General features: G+C 44.4%; 1 protein-coding gene across 1 annotated transcript in view; it reads left to right on the plus strand.

Moving 5' to 3' along the window:
* mei-41 (ATR serine/threonine kinase meiotic 41) overlaps positions 1-20,254 on the plus strand; it is a 117,106-nt gene that overhangs the window by 69,412 nt on the left and 27,440 nt on the right. The window contains exons 35-47 of the mRNA XM_084594359.1: positions 69-206; positions 1,737-1,905; positions 2,603-2,772; positions 3,934-4,039; positions 7,080-7,230; positions 8,436-8,529; positions 8,620-8,703; positions 12,870-12,985; positions 13,579-13,714; positions 15,719-15,861; positions 17,481-17,580; positions 17,673-17,798; positions 18,942-19,117. Of these exons, the coding sequence (XP_084450485.1) occupies positions 69-206; positions 1,737-1,905; positions 2,603-2,772; positions 3,934-4,039; positions 7,080-7,230; positions 8,436-8,529; positions 8,620-8,703; positions 12,870-12,985; positions 13,579-13,714; positions 15,719-15,861; positions 17,481-17,580; positions 17,673-17,798; positions 18,942-19,117 (1,709 nt within the window). The remainder of the gene's footprint in view (positions 1-68; positions 207-1,736; positions 1,906-2,602; positions 2,773-3,933; positions 4,040-7,079; positions 7,231-8,435; positions 8,530-8,619; positions 8,704-12,869; positions 12,986-13,578; positions 13,715-15,718; positions 15,862-17,480; positions 17,581-17,672; positions 17,799-18,941; positions 19,118-20,254) is intronic.

The following is a 20,254-nucleotide window of genomic DNA, read 5'->3' on the forward strand; positions in this document are numbered from 1 at the left end:
GTAACTCTGTGAGCAGCAGAGTTGTGCGCAGTACATAACACTTTTGGTATATAACTCTTGCTGTGCAGGTAAAAGGAGAAAAGGCACAGCAGGTGTTTAAGGCCTGCTCGCTGGTGTTCAAGAATGACTCCAACCTGGCCCTGTTCCTGTTGCCACGAGTGCTTGTGTGTGTCCTTGCTGACACAGACGATGCAGGGAGAGAACAGGTGTGTATTATTTCTTTATACTTTTCCAGTTTACAATTTTTCAGTTTAGTAATGCGCATTTAATGAGCATCTGAGGAAAGGGGAGTATACAGAAGGGATGCAACATGGCATTTCTTTACGAAGGCTTGTGGCAGCTATGCTGTGCATAGCAAAATGGGTGCATGCTTGTTCCAGTATTTTTTTTTTCTTTTTATTGTGATAAAAAAAGAGATTGCATTACAGCAGATAAATCAGCAAGCACAGTGAAGAAAGCTTGCCATCTCAAAAGTGCAGTTTAGTGTGCTGGATTTGTAGGTCACAATTGGACAGAAGGGTGAAAAATTAGCCGGGGTTCTACTCCATTAAAATTATTAGGACGTGTGATGGTTTAGCATGGAGAGACTAGTACTAAGTTTGCCAAAGTGTTAAACATCTTTTATAACATGTTGTTTAGTTGGGTTTTGAGGGAAGTGAAGGCGCACTATCTGCCACACCTCTCGGTGGATACCCGAACCGAGAAGTGCGGCGAGTGTTGCAGTTACTGGCGTATAATCGCAGATACATATGTCATCGGTTCACATCCTTATAGCAAACTAGTCTTCAACTTAATAGCAGATGGATGTTAAATGGGAAGCGAAGTGCTATGACAGCACCCTGCACGCTGCGCAAGGAACGGTTGTGTCACAATTTTGATGCGAAATAATGCAATATTTTTGGTTTCGCTTCCTGCTCACACTTTCTGCTGTCGCTTCCTGCTCACGCCACTCTTGAGGCAAGTAAGACTTTTGCCTTAAGAAGTCCACCGTAGCGAGAAATTTGGCTTAGCCAGTTTCTCGAAGTGGTGGAATGAAGCTAAGTTGGGCTGGTTTCTTGCTCTATTTTAATGCTTTAGAGTTAAAGATCCTGTTTTGCAGAAACTCCAACTTGGGCGCTGCCCTTGTTGTCATTGTGAGCAGAAAATCGTGGGCATGGCTTTGGCAGGTGGTAGTTGTCAGGTGAAGTTAATGATGTAAAGTTGTGAAGTTAATGATAGCACGTGCTGTCACAAAGCTGGCAGGAAGGATATCCTTATCCACATGATATGTTTAGTTACACACTTAAAAAAGCAATTCGGGGTTCATTAGGAATGAAGAAACATGGAAAGCTCTGATGCTTAGCTCGAACTCAGATAAGCAAAAAGAAGTCATTAATCAAGCCCAGGCAGCCACCTTCTCCCAAGAGATCCTAACTGACTCCTAGCCTTAGAGGTGAAAACTGCCTCGGATTTGATTCAAGGAATTGAAGTTTTCTCTTTCTCTCTCTTTTGTGGAGGAGCTTCCAACTCGGGTTTCTGAGTTTAGGTGGGAAGGAATGAACTTTTCAGGGCTCTTGGTTGCCAAGTCAGGCAGAGCTACTCCTAGGTAATGCTGACATGTTTGTGTGACTACCAGCACATGCTCGAAAGAGCTTGTAGTGAACTACAGCTGTAGTGAGCAGTAGTTCATGTTCCACCTCGGGTTTACCTTTGGTTGTTGGATATGCCACACTTTGTTTTACTCTGCATGGATGCAGGTAATGACTGAAGTGCTGGCAGTCCTACAACACTGTGAACAGGCGGATGGGGCCTCTGGTCTGTTGCACCTCTGCTCCCAAACCATCTTCTCCATACTCGATTACCTAGCTGTGCGTGCCAAGATGTTCCGCACTAGTACAGCAGCAGGGACATCGTCATCGTCATCGCGTAAGTTGTACAACGTACCCTTGCGTGCGTGCGTGTGTGCGTGTGTGTGTGCGTGTGTTTAAACTGAGCTTGTGTGGGGTTCGTCATGGTGAGAAGCACCCCTACTGGCAGTTCTGCTGCTCTGGTGTTACAGTTGCCCTCACAAAAAAAAAATATAAAAGAAAAAAAAAAAGAAAGAAAGAAAAAGTTAGTGTGTCGCTTCTGCAGCATTGAAGCTAGAACTGAGCTTGTACTGCTAGTCCACAGAGACTTACAGGAGGCACTAAAAGCATGCAGAAACTAATGCTCCTACTAAACTATTGGCTTTTGAATCATCTACATTCTGTGATATTTTAAAATTTACCTTCTTGAAAGATACAGTCAGTTGTGTTTACTGCTTTTTATCTTTTTTGCTCTGCATTGCATGCAGCAAATGAGAGAGTTGCTGTAAGGTAAACATAGGTCGACATATGTTCCTAGTTATAACCCAACTGCAGTGGCTTTGTGTCTGATTTTAATTCAACTTAGCACAAGGATGTCAGATTGAATCTTGGCTGTAGTGGTGCACATCCATGACAGCGTGGTGAGCATAGCATGCATGCAACTTCAAGGCATTAAACCTCCCTCTTTAACAACTTTATAATCAGTACTGTAAACAACTAGAAACTAATAAATGACTTCTCAGCCTTGGTATAACGTTTCTCGCATATTGTTGCAGAGGGAGCAGTGCTGAGCCCTGAGGAGGCATCCTTTGTGGCCCGTATCCCCCAGGACCTTCTGGCACGGGTGTCATTCAACTGTCAGGCCTACACACGGGCCCTGTTCCACCTTGAGGCATATCTGCACGGCTGTCCGGGACGTGTGCAGGAGAACCTGCAGTTCTTACAGGCGGGTGCTCTGTGACCTGTAATGTTCAGTGCTGTTCATGGCTGAAAGCATGGCTTGCAAGTGAAAGACAGTTCGTCATTCATTATGCTGTTAGGTTCATGAAAGTACAGTTATGATCATGCCTAAATAGTTTTGGTATTGCTCTATTTCTGGTTGGCTATAACCAACATCTGTAGATAAACGTTGGGTCTAACTGCTTTCAACTGCATGGATTCTGTTCATCTTGCAGTCACTTCTATTCTGTTTCCCCCATAGCATTTATATTGAACTTGAGTTTGTTGGCTTGAGATTACATTTCTGAATGAGGGCTAGGTGTTTGGTTAACATAACTCCAATCAGTAATCTAAAGCAGTTATCAGGACAGGCTAAATTTACTTATCTGAGTCACCTATAAGCAGATTGCATTTTAATCGCCTTCACTTGGGAAGTTAAGTTCTCAGTAGGGGAGAGCAGAATTGGAGCCTTGTCCGCTACTTCTGTTGCTTCTATGAAGGTGTACCTTGGCTCATTTAACTTGCTTGTATGGTACTGAATTATTCATATAAAGAACTGTCATATAGCATGGATGGCCTTTCCTAGCTTAATGCTGGCTTGACCCTTGCCTCTCATGTTAGTGTAAACAATGTCATGTATTTCACTAAGCAAAACGTTGCTGTATACCAGTGTCAAGGTTAGTCCCAAGTAGAACTTACTTTCTTTTATGATTTTGATGGAAATCAGTTTATGATTTTGAAACTTAAATTGAGTTCTTAGATGATCAGCATACATTCAATGCCTTAAACAGTTTTATGGTCGACGCTGATTTTGTTGGCTCATGTGTTACTGCAGCATTTATCATCATCCTTTTAGTAAGACTGAAGGAATTAAGCCACTGAAATAATAACTTTTTCCTCAGGCTTTGCAGTACTCACTGAAATGGGATCTTTTCTTTTTCATGAAAGTAGTCAAGCTTATGAGCCTGTAAAAGTGAATACCTGATGAAATGATGACACACTAGGCAATGGTAGTTTCGGGGCCTGCTTTTGTGTTGCCTAGCAGTTTGGGTGACACCTTATTTTCTTTGTTCTGGACTTCTGTTAGCGTTTATTGCTGGCGTATCATTGAACCGCCGGCATTGTTACATCTAACTCTTGACCGCATGGTCCACACTGGGCATTCCAGAAAGTGTATGTGGCACTGGACGAGCCAGATGGAGTCGCTGGAGTGGTTGCAGTCCGGAACAGTCAACCTTCTTTGGAAGACCAAATTATTGAGCATCAAGCAATGGGTGAGTTATGTTTATTACCTCCTGGGACCCGTCTATTTTTCTGTAGAACTTGAGGACGAGGAGCATGTTAAGACTTATGATAAAAAAAGAAATTTCTGGTACACACGCGAAATGCTCAACAGAAAATTATATGCGCCCCGCCATGGCGGTGCAGTGGTTAGGGCGCTCGACCACTGCAGCCAAGGACGCAACCTCGCCCCGGCGGCCACTTTTCGGTGGCGGCGGAAAGCAAGGTATGCTGTGTGATGTCAATGCAGGTTAAAGAACCCCAAGTAGTTGAAATTTCCAGAGCTCTTCACTACGGCATCTTTCATAGGCTGAGTTGCTTTGGGACGTTAAACCTCCTGAACAAAGCCAGAACATATGTGTTGCTTCTTATTTTCCTGAGTTCTCTTACACAGTAACATGGATAGGGCACCCTACTCTTGATGCAGTGCATACAGTTCTCAATAAGACCTACATTTCAAAGAGCAGACGCGAAAATATTACCCTGAAATAAGGACACAAAAGTTCATGAATATCTGGTATGTGCTCCCTTGAACACTGGCATTGGTAACAGTGCATGCAAGCCATATTGGTATGCTTTTAGAGCAGTGCTGGCATCTTTCTGAAAGGCAAAGTCAGCTGTGTACGAATATTACGCTGGCTTACTTTGATTCATTCAGCCCAAGAACAGGGCGGAATGAAACGGCTTCATGTTGATCTCTTTCCTCTTGAAGCTATTGCCTTTTAGACATGGATTTTATGTTGACCTGAGTGAACTAAAGATCTCTGTGCGTACTTAGTAACCTTGCATGGCTAATGATCAGAGGACTGTAATAGAAAATAGGCAAACTTCAGCTTGTGCATTGCAGTGCTCCTCTACAAATGTAGAGGCAGCATTCAGCTGCTGAGCGTCTGGTTGCGGAATTGAATTCTAGTCACGGCACTAGCATTTTAGTGGAGGCAAAATGCAGAAACGCCCATCTGCTGCTGATATAAGTGCGCACTAAAGAACTTCGAGTGATCAGAATGAATTCGGAGCCCTCCCCCACTGAAGCTGTTGCTCTCCCCGGTCACCCCCTTTTTTTTTTTTAGAGCTTTCACTAGTTCGTTCCTCAGTTTTGCAGCATCGTCGTTGTTTTCTGCCACAGTGCACCTCCTTCAGTTGGCTGGTGGCTAAGTGGGGAGAGAGAAATTCTTCTCTCAACGTTTGGGAAATATGAGGGAGAGGGAAGAGGAGAGGAGGCGACACATGGCCTGGTGGCTTAGGAGGCAAGAGCTTAGCAATGTGCAGCCTGAGTGTGGGGCCATGGGAAGAACCTGTGGAGGAGGAGGCTGGAGACCACAGGAAGAACTCTCTGAGAGTGGCTGCTATGGAAGGGGGAGGCTGTGGCAACATCAGAGGAATGTGCAACTAATAGGTGGGAGGGTGCGGGTGGTGGCTGTCGTGGAGAAAGGGCAGTTGTGGCAGGTGCTGAGAAATGCACTACTTTAGGATGGTTGCTATTGGGATAACCCGGAATTTGGTTACTGTGGTAGGTGGAAGTTGCAGCTGGAATGAAGGAATGCAGAGGAGTTTGTCTAAACAGGTGTGCAGGTTAACTGCTGCGAGATGTCAGTCTGCATTAAAGAAGAGTCCACATGAGAGAAGACAGTTTTAGCGAAGCATATTGGTGCCTCCGATCCCCACGTGGTGTCCGCCCAGCCTAACCAGAGCATTGGCGATAAATTTTATTCTTGGCTGACCAGAGGCAAACTGCATAAAAAGTGGAACTAAACATAAAGAAAAATACTTTATTTCTCTGTTGCACTGCAAAGCAGTATTTTTTTGCGTAAACATTTTATAACATGTGAAGAGAAGGGCATACGCTGCTTTTGAGCAGTCATTTGTTATTTTTGTGAAGCCGGGCAGCATTGCTGCAACATGTAGGCTCCCCATGTGCAGCGCAACCCTCGGGTCGCTCCGCTGTACTGCGCTCAAGCCGAATAGAGGTGTCAGTTTGCGTCTGACTTTGCAAGAAAAAGAAAGCACATGTGCACGAGAAATTTTTTTGCTGTCAGGCCACAGCTAACGTTCAGACATTTATGTTACGCACCCATAACCATCCTGGGATTTTAATGCACGAACATTACTAATCCTGTCATGAGAAAAGCCGTAGGCGTGTACAAAAATGAAACAAAAGTTCACTAGCTTGCCTCTGGCAAGTTGGTGTTAGGCTTGGAGGCAGCATGTATGAGCATGGCTTGGACAAGGGGTAGTTGGCAGGTGACATGACAGGGCACTGGCCTGTCAGCTGTGTTTGTATGACATCACAAGACCGTGTATCATGGTCGGATTTGTACAAGCTTTATATTTTGCCTTCCTAACTTGAGTAGCATACGTTGCGGTCTTCCTCATGTGCATGCATCTAGCAGGTGGTATTAGTTGGCAGGTGGTAATGTGCAGGTGGCATGTCTGGGCATTGATTGATGGGCCAGTGATAGCACCCATGGCGCGAAATTGAAATGGCATCAATATGTCAGCGTGTGAGGCCACAATGAATTTAAAAGGACTTGTTTAGTCATGAATGATGAAACGTAGCATTTTGTATAGCCATGACTCATCTGCATTCTGCAACATGGTATTACTCAATACAACTACACTGGTAATATACTTCTAAGGTATAGAATACGTACAGACATTACATATAGTTATAATTCATGCTTATAGGTATGATTCATAGTCATTATAGTGCTTTCGTATTCTGATGCATAAGCAGTCTTAAGTATCTCTGCCAAATTTTCTTCATCCCTTCCCTCATGACTTAGTTCAGCAGTTTAGGTGCCCACCGCAAATGAGACTTTCCTTTCCTTTCTTCGTACTGACCCCAACTGGCACTTGTCATTTAGTTTGAACATATGACACCTGAGGTTGGGCCTTTTGATGAATGGTTTGAAAGACATTTTTGTTTTTGTATTTTGACATCACAGTTGTATATTAGTTTGGACTTCCAGCATCCGAGGTTTGTATTTGTTGGCCTGTAGTGGATTGATGACACAATGCTATGTTGTTGCACAGGGAAGCTCCAGGACGCTCTTGCGTGCTATGAGCGGGCACTGCGACTGCCCACCTCTCAGGCTTTCCACCACCAGGGGCTGCTGAGCTGCCTGCTTGGTCTCGACCAACCCAGCACTGCACTCACGCATGCTTCTGGCCTGCTGGCTGAGAGGTATTTCTATCTTATACCCAGCCATAGTATACCACACCTTAAAGCAGCAAGGGCAGGGAAGGAGAGTCAGCTCCTTCCCCCAGGAAGTGTTGGTCATACTTAAAATTTAATGCGTATTAAATGAACCTAATTTTTAGTCACGTTAGCCTGAAATATCGGCATAACCAGTAGCCCGTTATGTTAGCTGATCCTATGTGGTAAATCTCAGAAGTTTCTGTTGCTGTGTGAGTTGGCAAATGGCTTCAGTTAACAATAAATTGCTCTAATATAAAAGATAAAGAGTATCTCGTCTCTTGTATTCATCTTCGATGTCCACGCAGTTTTTTGTTACTTGCAACCTTGCGATGAAGGCCCTTTATTCAGATGATTTCTCCCACATTGAGTACTACAGCCTAAAGGCTACCTGTAAGACTTTCATAGTAGATCGTATCGTGTAGGATTTTAAGCGAGCTGGAGACACAAGCAGCCTCGCTTAACATGCTTTTCTTGGTGCGGCAATATATAGGTCTACAAATTGCACGTGAAACTTGGTGAACATTCTCCAAAAGCTGCAGTCTCTGGAAGGTGGTGAACAATGTGTGAAACTGGGTTTGTGCACCTTAGTGCAAACTTCTAGTGTGCACCAATTTTGGAGCCTGGGATTGTCTTGCCATTGACATAGTAACTGAGCTCATTATGATGATAAAAATTATTTGTATAATTGCTGGAATTTTCATTTTATTTAAGACTGCAGTATCGACTTTGGCTGCACCATGCCACCTCTCTAAAGAGCTGTGCAACAGCTTTGGGCGTTTTGTACAAATGAGCGAAAAAGCAGAGTGCCTTTGGATAGAGCATAGAGTTATGTAGACACCTCATAAGAGATAGTTGCAGCGTAGCGTGATCCATGATCTGTTACTGTGATCTGCTACTGCGACGCCACTGTGCATATGCAAGATCATCTTGAGGGCACTAGATGGCGCCACATGCTGGCTGATGATGAGCGCCTTTGCCACATGGCATTGGCTGGTGCAAACTGGTGGCGTGCAGTACCGGATTACAGTTGCGGATCGTGGATCATGCTATGCTGTAACTTTTAGATTCTAGGCTACTCACCGCCTGAGGAAGGTCCTGTTTATAAAAAAAAACATGCTTTGTATTGTCCTCCTCTATCAACCGCTTACCGATGTTTTCATTCTTTACATTTTTTGCTGTTGCATCATAAGGAGTGACTGGCTGCCAGGAGTCATTGAGTACCAAGTGGAGGCAGCATGGCGACTTAGCAGCTGGGATTCTCTGCAGAAATTTTTACACACTCAGGTCGATCCATCTTTTTTTACTGCTTGGCCAGTATTGTAGCACCGCTGTTTTGAACACTTGTTTTAATACATTCCTGGTCTCTTCCTGCAGGACTCGGTCCTACAGGACTCAGGGAACAGCTGGAGTTCCTGGGGAGTGGCCACAGGACGGCTTCTTTTAGCTGCTCACAGCCTAGTTAGTATCTGCTCATGTTTTTTTATTCCTTTCATTAGAACAGTTAGAGTGCATAATATAGCAAAGGAAAGCTTCTTATGTCATCGTGCCCACATTGGTTGCATCAGCAAAAAGGGTCACTTTATGGACTTCATTCTTGCATTTCTATGGACCCATGTTTTTTGGCAATTGATTCGAAGAGTATACGGAGCGTGTGACGACCTATCCTGCCAGTCATGTAATTTTTTAAATTAAAAACTATGAAGAAGGAAACAACAAGACCACACACAAAAATATGTGGGTACCGTGGCACAGGGGGGTGGTGGGGAACCAAGAGGCAGACAGGATAGCTCGAGCATACACTACTTTCCGAGTATCCGACGAGAGCAATTGAACTTTCGCCAGCACCCAAGGAATACTTGGCCATACTAGAAAACTATCCAGGCAGAAGAATGCGATATCCCCCACTGCACAGTTCTATTAACAGAGAGGAAGCTGTCATTCGGAGACAATTACAGACCAGTTCATACCCAAACCTACACATTCTAAACAAAATGCGCCCTTCCATATACTCAGACAGATGACCGTGGTGCGACGAAAAACCTACACTATATCGCATCACATGGACCTGTCAAAACATAGACGTGGTTCCCAAAATATGAAACCCGAGTGCGGAGCAATGGGAGACTCTGTTGTCCAGCGACCGCTGCAAAAGACCAGCTAGGTCTGGTACAGCGAGCTCAATGGGCGGCAGTGGCCAGCAGAGCCCTGGACTGAAGGCAACCGACCATTGGTTAGAAACGGACGAGGTTGACGGAGAATACTCCTGGGGGTGCAACAAAGAGACACCTCTGAAGGCGCCCCAAAAACCGCCAAAAAATAACATAGGGCTAAATAAAGTTTTTCTTCCTTCCTTCCTTCCTTGCTTCCTTGGCAATCCGCCTTTTGCGCGAGGATGTGGCGCCATCATGCGGGAGCGGGCGGGAAACACATTGAGCGGCAGTGTAGCAGACGACGCGAAAGCGCACCATACGAAATGGCCACGCCAGCGCTGGTAGAAAGCGAAAGCTTCCCCCCTTTTTTTGGCCTCGGAGCGGAACGTAGTGACAGTGATTGCAGCATATCATGTTCACGCAGTATGGGGGAAGGTAGAGCGTTTTCACAATCCACCCATAACGCACGTACGCATATACTATCTCCGTATTGTAAGAGCGTGTAGCGCGGGCCGTGTTCGACGTGACAGAATGAGACGCTCTCAGCGTGCAGGTTTTCGGCAGACAGGAGAGCGTGGGGGCAGAGAGAGAGAGAGAGGGATCTCAAAGGGCAAAGCAGCCAGGGGTTTGTTGATGCTGCAGAGCTAGGTGGAATCGTCTCCTGTGACTTTGAGCGGCGCATATGCGCGGGGTGTCTTAAGTTACCGAGCACAATGCAGTTACCGCGGCGCCGGCATGGTGATGGGCGTCGCTTCCTCCTCGCGTCATCTACAACCGTGCAGCTATAGGATTTCATCCACGAAGATCGGCAGAGAGTCACATATACACACCCCGTGAAAAGGGCATTGTCCCGGCCGGAATGCACACCTGCAGGAAACGCGCTGCATTTTTCTGGCAATGGATGATTCAGAGCTGTAGCCGGTTTCTGGCCTCAGGAGTCAGAACGGATGTGGTCGCAGTGGTGAAAAGGTTCTCGGTGCGCAGAGAATGGTCATTCTGTTGTGAAAGGATCTCCAACGTTCATTTCTGCCTCCGCCGCGATTTCTGCGGAATCAACAACTTGGTGACACATGTGAATCTCCTACATATCGGATGCGGATCTCGGTCAGGAACCAACCCTGTTCTACGTCCAGAGCGATACACTCTGCAAGTGAACGAGCATGAACCCTCCAGGAGACTCATTTATTGTGCCGGGCGGTTTCCTTGCCGTTGCAAATGGCTGGACGAAGACGACGATTATCAAGCTTCCTAACGAAGTGCATCTGATTGCATACATTAAAGGAACAAAGTCCGGATGCTTTGGCGTGCACGAAGGCGAGCCTTTAATTAAAAAAAAAAAAAACTGTGCGTCGTGCAAGTGTCAAGTGCGTCATATGCTCCGAGCGGCAAAAACACAGATACTACAGGTATGTATGCATCTAAGCGAAATAGGCATGATGAAAAGTACCTACTGGAGTTTTCACCCAGGCTGTAGCGCACCAGTGATAGCTGCAATGAGGATTTCTTCGGTGCGTGATTGCTTCAGTTGCACCGGGGCCTGAAGGCGATGTATTTTGTCCCTTCTTATCTTTATGTGCGAAAGGGCTAGATAGCTTAGATATCACAGGCGGCTGTGTGCGCTAGGCCGTAATATTTAGCATGTTTTATCGTGACTGCCACCTCACTAACAAGAAGAAAAAAATACGACGTTTTAATGCACTGCCGTTCGCGAGCCTCATGACCAGCTCAACCACTCGGCTCGCTAACGGCGGTGCATCACAACAAACACCCTTTTTTTCTTCTTTTTAGTCAGGCGGCAGTCGCGATAAAACATGCTAAATATTACGGTCTAGCGCACACAGCCACCTGTGATATCTGGGCTACCCGGCCCCTTCGCACATAAATAAAACAAACGACAAAATACATCGCCATCAGACGCGCCCAACAAATGCTCATTGCGGCTATCACTGGTGGATTACAGGCTTGGTGCAAACTCCGGTAGATACTTTTGATCATGCACATTTCCTTTAGATGCATACATACCTGTAACGAATTGTGTTTTTCGCACAGTCGAGAGCACGCAGTCGGCTGCCAAGGTCACCCATTCACGTCTTGACGCTTGGTTGCCCTAATCCAAGCTTCACGCCGTTGCAGGTCGCGGCTCGCCGAAGGAAACCTAACGAAACGCGTCTTGCATCCCGGCACGCCTCGAGAGTGGCAGCCGTAAGCGGCACAGGTGGTTGGCATCGTTTTACCGAGGCTGTGAATGTACCGCGTCTCCAGCCCCCGTGCGTTGGCTATGAGTGCGGCGACGAGAAGCGCCGTCGACGCCTCTCAGTGTGTTTTCATCAGTCGCCGCTGGGGCTTCGCGCATGCGCAGAAAACTCGCGCAAAAGGCGGATTGATTGGCATTCAGTTTATTCTGTTTTCATGTTGAGAATGTGCCTATAACCTATTTTGCTTCTGCCATGTGTGAAAGTGGGGGTGGTTGTAGTTTCACAAGCGACTGCCTCAGATTGGGCAACTGTTGGCAAGGAAAGCAGCAGTTTACATTAGGTAGTGAAGTACTGGAAGTAGTAGGCGAATATGTCTACTTAGGACTGATAGTAACCGCAGATCCGGACCATGAAAAGGAAATAACAAGAAGAATAAGATTGGGATGGAGCGCATTTGGCAAGCACTCGCAGATTATGATTAGCAGCTTACCGGTATCGCTCAAGAGGAAAGTATACAACAGTTGCATCTTGTCTGTACTCACCTATGGGGCTGAAACATGGAGGCTAACCAAGAGAGTTCTACTTAAGTTGAGGACAATCCAGAGGGCTATGGAACGAAAAATGGTAGAGGTAACATTGAGAGATAGGAAGCGTGCAGAGTGGGTCAGAGAAATAACTCAAGTTACGGACATTCTAATGGAAATTATGAAGAAGAAATGGGCATGGGCAGGACATTTAGTGCGAAGAGAGGATAACCAATGGTCGCTTAGGGTAGCAAACTGGATTCCAAGGGAAGGAAAGCGTAGCAGGGGGCGGCAGAAAGTTAGGTGGGCGGATGAGGTTAAGAAGTTCGCAGGGGTCAAGTGGATGCAGCTAGTACAGAACCGGGTTAAGTGGAGAAATATGGGAGAGGCCTTCGCCCTGCAGTGGGTATAGTCAGGCTGATGATGATGATGATGGCAAGGAAAACCAGTGGAGTTCATGTTTCTCATGCATTTGGCTTATCATGTTCTTAGTAGTTCCTTTGTGTTACAGGGATAAAATTTGTTTCTCTTCTATTTCTTTTTTTTTTATTCTTTCGCTAACAAACATCAGGCATACAGGCTATGTGTGTTATTTTTGTAGTAATGCTCAATGATCAAGCTAGACGCGATAGTTGCCTTCTAGTGCCTAAGTGTTAGCTCCAGTGGATTTCTTTGCATCCGGTTTTAGCGTCCCTCATCATTTAATTTTCTGTTGATATATTATTTCCTTTTTTTTTTTTTTCTTTCAAAACTAGGATGAAAATGCATTCTCCGAGAGCCTTGCCCAAGCTCGTAGCCACCAGACAAGTCCCCTTGCAGCTGCTGCAATGGAGCAGGAGGCCTACCAGAGAGGCTATCGTTATGTTTCTAGGTGTGTTGTTGCTGTGCTAAGCCTTTTTATCTGGGAAGTTCTGTCCCAGAACTTCAACAGTCGGCACCTTGTAGCTTTATGCCTGGAAATTTACATGTATTATTAATATTATTATTGTTATTGTGTTTGTTGTCGTTGTCATTGTTGTTGTTTGGCATCCACTTTCATTCGGGAAAAATGTGAATTGGCATTTATTTCTTGACTGAGCGGTGTTGAGACAAAGGACTTGAGGAATAAGGCAAGGCAATTGATTTTTTCAGTGATGATTTACTTGAGGAAGAAAAAAACAATATATACATACAGTGCTCCTTAAATCATTTTAGGAGGAGAAAGATGAGACGTTAAAGATGGTCAGATCAAGATCCTAGATATGCCTTTCTGCAAAGTGGGCGAGGATGGATCGGTTGATGTGAGTCACCCAGGTCAGCTTCGCCTGCCAGTGGGGAGGACGAGCTGCTTTGTCTCTGTTACTTACGGGAATGTTTACATGGCTGTCAATTTCATTGGTCAAGTGTTGTAATTGTCAAGTTTTTATATCCAAGTACTGTTGTGTACAGCACTCCAGTCGAACCATTTTGTGCTGGGTTTTGTAGGCTACACATTTTGACCGAGGTGGAGAAGGGTTTCCGCCTGTTGGTCGACATGGAGTCTGGCTGCAGCCGTGAAGAAAAGCAGGCCATGCTTACATCACTGCTTAATGTATGGAAGGCTCGAGAAAGCCTGGTTCAGGTGAGTGGAATATGTTCGCTTCGTGTTCGAACGTGAGGAGAACGCTACAGTTTCGGCAAAAAAAGAAAAAAAAAAAAAGGGTCAAATCTTTGCTTTTTGGTTTATTATATCTTTCATAACAGAGAAAAACTCGGGACTGGGATTTTGTAAATAATAGTAGGGGTTTTTCAGTTTGAAAGCAAATTTGAAGTGGATGTCTTTGCTTTTTTAGAGTGCCCTTTAAGGTCATTCATATACAGCAGAAAAAGCAGGCACAGTTGACGACCAATTTTTCAGATGCATCGGGATTGGTAAATGATCCAAATAATTGAGCAATCCAAAAAATTTATGAACTACAAGAAATCAGCAGAAATGACTGATAAGTGCTAATGAATAGGGCGGAAGAGAAGAACCCATTTGTTAGCGCTGCTCAGTTCTTTCCGTCGGTATGTACCAGCCAGCCCGACTCGACCCTTTTCTTCAAGAAAGCACTTTGCTGTGGAAGAAACTGGCTTGAAAATTTTTAAATTTCACTGTTTCTCATGGTGTGCTTGTGGGTAATGAGCTTTTATTTAATCCTCAGGGGTACTTTCATCATGTCAATTTTTCACTTGTTCGCTCCACACCTCACGTAACCGATATAAAAACTGTGAAGCTCCAGTGAACCACAGCACAAGCCAGTTCTTCAATGTGGCACGAGTTGGAAAAAATTAAAGAGAGGTAACAATGGCAATATATGTGATCTTGCACATTTGAGATTACAATAATAATTTATTTGGTTGCTGAAACCAAAACTGAAACTACATGTGTGGAGAAAGTCAAGTAAAAATTAATCACTTACCATATGGGGAATTCCACATAGTTATTCATGGTTGCTTACGTCATGGGCATCATTCTAGAGAAAATACACACTCACACACAGTGAGAAATTTGGTGTCTCCATCCTTTAAACCAAAGTCATTTGCACACATCACACATGCAGCAAAGTAATTGTTCACGAATGGTCTTGAACACATCCAGTCATGCGCAGTATGAGTGACGGTAGCGTGGTAATCATTAGTTGCGGTGCATTATCAGTCCTCTTGGCTTGAAGCAATGCAACATGCTTAGGCTCTTTGTGTCGCCATTTGCCAGTCTTGCACCCTGGTAGCTAATGTTTGAATTTGTCATTTCTCTGCCTCTCTGCAACTCTTACACCAGTGATGTTCTTAGTTTGCATCACAAGAAATATTTGTCATGCTTAATTAGAGAATATGGAACGCGCTGTGTTCTCCGCGTGTAGTAGTAAAACCTCGTTACAAGAGACACTCAAGGGACCCGAAAAAGGTGTCTCTTGTAACCAAGGTGCCTTGTAACCAAAAATTCCTATCAACTCGTATGTGTGGCAGTTTAGATTCCCTTATCTAAATTCTATTCCGTAGCAGTGTCCTGTTTTGTTGCAGTATGTCAGGAACCAAGAAGGATCCTGTTGACTGGGAAGTCAAAGTGTCCTTATTGTTTCAGCCGCTGTCATCACATTCCTGTTTGACTGAAACAACAGGGACAGTCAAAAGGAGGCACTCCTTCTTGGTTCCTGACATATTGCAGCAAAACAGGACACTTATATGGAACAGAATTTAATTAAGGGAATAACTGCCGCACATACGAGTTGGTACGAGTCAGCTGAGTTGCATGAGTGTACCTGGGTTAATTGTGTCTCTTATAAATAGTGCAGAAATTACTTTAGGGACCTGGAAAAGTTGCCTTTAGTAACAGAGGGTCTCTTGTAACCATGCCTCTTGTATCCAATGTTGTTAACATGGCAAACATAGGAAACCAACCAAACCATTTTCAAGTGTCTCTTATAACCGAGTGTCTGTTGTAACCATGTCTCTTGTTAACAAGATTTTACTGTATAACTAATTTTGAATGATAGGCATGTAAAGCAGGCTCGATATGTTTTGTTGTGGTGCAAGGTCTGGCTACTAAACTTAAACTTAACCTTGTACCTCATGAGCAAGAGGCGTATCAACTTTTTCCGTGCAGTGTTCACCGCTTCTGCTGAAGCCGTTGTGGAATGTGCGGCGGGCGCTGCTGAGCATCGCCAGGAAGAAGCACAGTGACCTAGAGGACGTGCTTCAGACAGAACTGGCCAAGTGCTGGCTGCAGAGTGCCAAACTGGCGAGACAGTGAGCTTATCTTTAAAATCCATGTCCCTTGCACCTAGTCATAAGCAGCCTCATTTCAATGGGGCCAATTTGACAGATACATGAACTTCAGTCGTGTGGAGTGCCCTGCAGAATATTAGTGCGGTACAGCTTAACTTTATAAAATTTAGTGGAAATGAGAGGTCTAGTTGTCTGCGCATGCGTGCTTTATTCAAAATGTTAGGTAACTGATACCAGCAGTGGTTTAATTTGAAATGGTCCTTGAAATTATATAAATTTCTTTTTCCTCACGCGTGGACAGTGCCATATAGTGACAATATGGCTGTGCATATCAGTATTGCAGTATGGCTTCTACAGTTCTGGGTTAGAATTAACTGAAGTCGTGAAATTGCTTTATCACGCATAATGCTGCATTTATGGTCATTCTACTAAACGCATCATGGCAGGTATCCTTGTGCCCAGGCTCCCTTTTTGCTGGCTTATTTGGCACACTTTGTATTAATATTGATGTCTGCAGTTCATAACCTTTTTCTTTTTACCTTTCAAGGCTGCTTTTTGTTTTATGATGGAGTGATTTACTCGGTTCATGGTTCTGATGGTTAACACAGTTTGCATCTAAAACAATTTGAGAAGTAACTTGTGTTACTTAATACATACTGAGTAGACTAGAGCATAAAATATTGTTACATGAATATGTGGCATGCTTTCTCACTTTTGCAAATGCATACATTGGTATGCACTCTGGGCACATTGTGGATTAATATAACGAGGTTTCTTGCAAGTGGCATGTACAGTCTTTGTTAAAAGTGTACGGCCCAAGAGGTTCGCTTCTAAGCACTGTAATGTAGCTGCTGGCAGCAATACTGGAATATGAATGTAAGCTAGAGAAGAATGAGGGCGAGATTTGTCATCTGCGAGATATCAAACGCTAGAGTTGCTTTACAAGCCTCGTTACTGGACTTAGAATACAAAGACTGTACGTGCCTCCATCTGGCCTTGCAGCTGTGCCAAAAGATTGAGATTGGAAAACTTGAGAGGGTCATTCTTTAGACCTTATATATTGTCACGTGGTGATGACAAGGTCGATGACACAAATGAAGAGTCTTGGAGTGCAGGGAAGAAACTCATTATTGGGCTGACTTGCACCTGCAGAAGAACTAAGCAACTCGGCGGCGGTGATAGCAACAAGCGTGCTCGTCGATTGTTGAACTAAGAATGCCTGTCTCACACATCAGTGCTCAATTTAAAGGCTGCTCCGGACCATCTACATAACGTCGCAAACTGTTACTATCTCAACCCGGAACATTGCCGAAACATACGTGACTGGTCGGAATCTTCGAGACAGATCCCGGCTCATTTTGTGCGACAAAGAAACTGATAAAGGTGCATTTCGCGACAAAGAATACAGAATTGATACGCGGGTCAGAATCACAGTGATAAGGCCGCATGCCGGCGGCTGTTAAAAAACAACAAATACAGTTCTGAAGGTTTCGCGGCAATATGTCTTTGCAAATCCTTTTAAGCTTTTGCAGATGCTTTCATCAGAACCATTGGATATGGTTGTGCTGTCACAAAGCTGTGTAGTATGCGCACAAGGTTGTGCCACAGACATGGGATCTCTTACTTCTTGTTTGCACCAGGAACGGGCACCTGCAGCAGGCCTACAGCTGTCTCTTGGAAACTGAAGGCTGTGATTTGCCTGACATCTTCCTTGAAAAAGCCAAGTGGTTGTGGGCAAAGGCAAGTGAAAGCTGATTAATGGCATTTTGCAGATTGAGTTAATTCCAGATACTAGGCTGGTAATAATAAAGGAGTAAAAATGCTGCTCACAGGGTGAAAGAGAACGAGCCCTTTCGGAACTCCACCGTGGCATTGAGCGTCATTTTCCTGGCTGCAGTGCGGACAGCAGCAGCAGTGACTCTTCCTCCAGCCCTGAAGAACGCTTTGCATGTGCAAAGGTTGTTTTCCTACTAACTGTCTTCGAGAGTAACGCATTAAATGTAACAAAATTTGTGCTAGTTTTTGTAATGTTTTACTTACCATGACCAAAGAATTATGTGCAGTTCGTCTAGTTGCTGTGAGACACAAATATCTTGCTAACACAAATCTGATCAAAGCCTGTGGAAATTGGGTGTTTGGTGCAGGTTACTATTTAGGCGAGCACCAAAGAATGGTCTGGGTAGGCAGAAGGTGCATATTTACTGTTGCTTTAAAATACTATTTCTTTGAATATGTAATGTATCATTTTTGTATTGTGTCTCCAGTTGTATCTGAAGGACTGTGCACAGCACACTATGCCAACATAATGAACGAGGGATGAAACATAAAATAAGTGAGACAGTTGGCATCCCTCTCATTTACTTGTTGTGACAGAAGTTAGATTGATTATCTAGTGACACAAGTCCAGTTTTCTGCGTAAAGTTGTCATCTATTGTGTTCTGACTTTTAGATTCGCTAGCGTTTGTTTAGCCTGATGGCTGCATCACAGGCAGATTGATTATCTTTCTAGGCATTGGTCAGATATTTAGTAAAGGCACTTATTTTATTCACAGCCCGCTTTATTTTTTTTCTTTTGCCGCCATATTTACTTGTATGCTCATGTTGCCTGGCAAATCTCATACAGGGGGAGCCAGTAGCAACATTGCTGCATGATGGACCGTGGAGATGGGTTGGTCTTGAGGAAAAGAAAGAAAACCCCCCAAGCACCGTCTCATTCATGCCACAAAATTAACTGTCGTCACTTACCTTTCATGCCTTTTGTTGGGCTAAGTTCTTTGTCACATTTTTTGGCTGTTTTTAGGCTTCTTTTCGCATGTTGACGTAAAGAGTGGTCAGTTTCTGTATTGCTTTTATAGCAAAGGAGATGCGGAATGGTCTGCACTCTGTATCATCCAGTGGCACCTTTGTGTACACCTTCGTCAGTTACTCTTTTTCGTGCAGTATATCAGTTTGTCGTCTCATAAACTTACAAAGCACTGTTTCGTATTTTCCTTCTCTGCACATTGCAATAGGCACTGGCTGCTAACAGAGCTTGAGCATGGCAACCTGTCAGTTCTTTTAAAAGGAGATTGCAGAAGGAGGTTGGCTCTTTTGGTACTCAGGCGCGTCTGCTCCTGGCACGCTACAGTGAGGAATCTGCAGCTGTGGAAAGTACTCGGCTGGCCTTCCTTTACAAAAGTGCAGCCCGCGCATGCACCACCTGGGAGGACGGCCTGTTTCACTTTGCCAAATACTGCGACACCATGTTGCCCCTCAACGAGAAGCAAGAGAAAAAAGCGTGCGTGGGCCTCACCTTTCATTCTCCACAGATAGTTTTCCCTTTTCGTTATCAGAAATGGTGGATAAAACAGCTTTCATGAGCACTCCCGCCAAAGTGTGATGAAAGCGCAATGCTGTCATGTGTTGGTTGCCCTTCTGCTAGCAAGCCTTAATGAGCACACACTGTATTCATGCTTCTGGAAGGTCTAGCATCTATGTCGCCAGACTACTGCCATGTGTTATGCTTACTTTTGCTTCTGTTTGTACAGGGGATATTAAAAAAATTTTCATGAGCATGGAAGTGGAAGCTTACATTCACAATTTTTCTTGCAGCATGCGCTTGCTGTCAAGAGCTGAATGACTTTATCTACACCTGTCTCTGCTGCTCCACTGCAGTGCCCCCCCCCCCCCCTTCCCACCGAATTCCGTGCTGTGTTCCAAGGCTGTTAGAGAAGGTGTTGTTTTTTAACAACTTTGATCATTTTTGCAGCCAACTGTCTAAATAGAGGCCAGTGCTGTATTGCGATAGATTTGAATGTTTCAGGGTGCAGTAAAACAAAAAGAAACCATTGTATGGTCTGGTCAGATAATCAGAGCAGGAATAGTATTAAAGCAAGAAAAAGTTCTTGAAAAACGTTTAATGCTGCAGTGTTAAAAGCCTTCTTCTTTTCCACAAAGTCCAGTGTTGGCACTGTTGGCATCGATGTTGTGAGCAAAAAATCACGGGCATGATTCTGGCAGGTGGTAGTAGCTGGCAATGATCGGTCATGGAGTTGCCTGATGTCATGCAACTACATGACATGACCAATTCGGGTCTCTCCTTTCAGACAGGAGGGTGAGATCAGAATCAGTGTTCCTTGCATTTTGACTCAAATACAATGACCACAGGTCACGCAGCCACGTTTATACGGCTTGGTTAAGCAGGGCGTCATATCTACAACGGGTGGCCTTTTGCATACGACTGTACGATAAATAGTATATGTAAGATATTAGATGATGAATTAACGGGTCAGTAATTAGGCAAATAGTAAAGTTCTATAAACAAGGATTTGCAGGGTGAGTTGACAAATGAAAATCATTAAACTAACCATTAAGTGGTTAGCTTTAAACCCATATTGTTTTCCTTTTCACTAGAGATCTCTTTTGCTTTTTTCTA

The sequence above is a fragment of the Amblyomma maculatum genome, chromosome 2 (genome assembly GCF_055883805.1).
Source record: "Amblyomma maculatum isolate TAMU_Amacu chromosome 2, ASM5588380v1, whole genome shotgun sequence".
NCBI classification, from domain to species: domain Eukaryota; kingdom Metazoa; phylum Arthropoda; class Arachnida; order Ixodida; family Ixodidae; genus Amblyomma; species Amblyomma maculatum.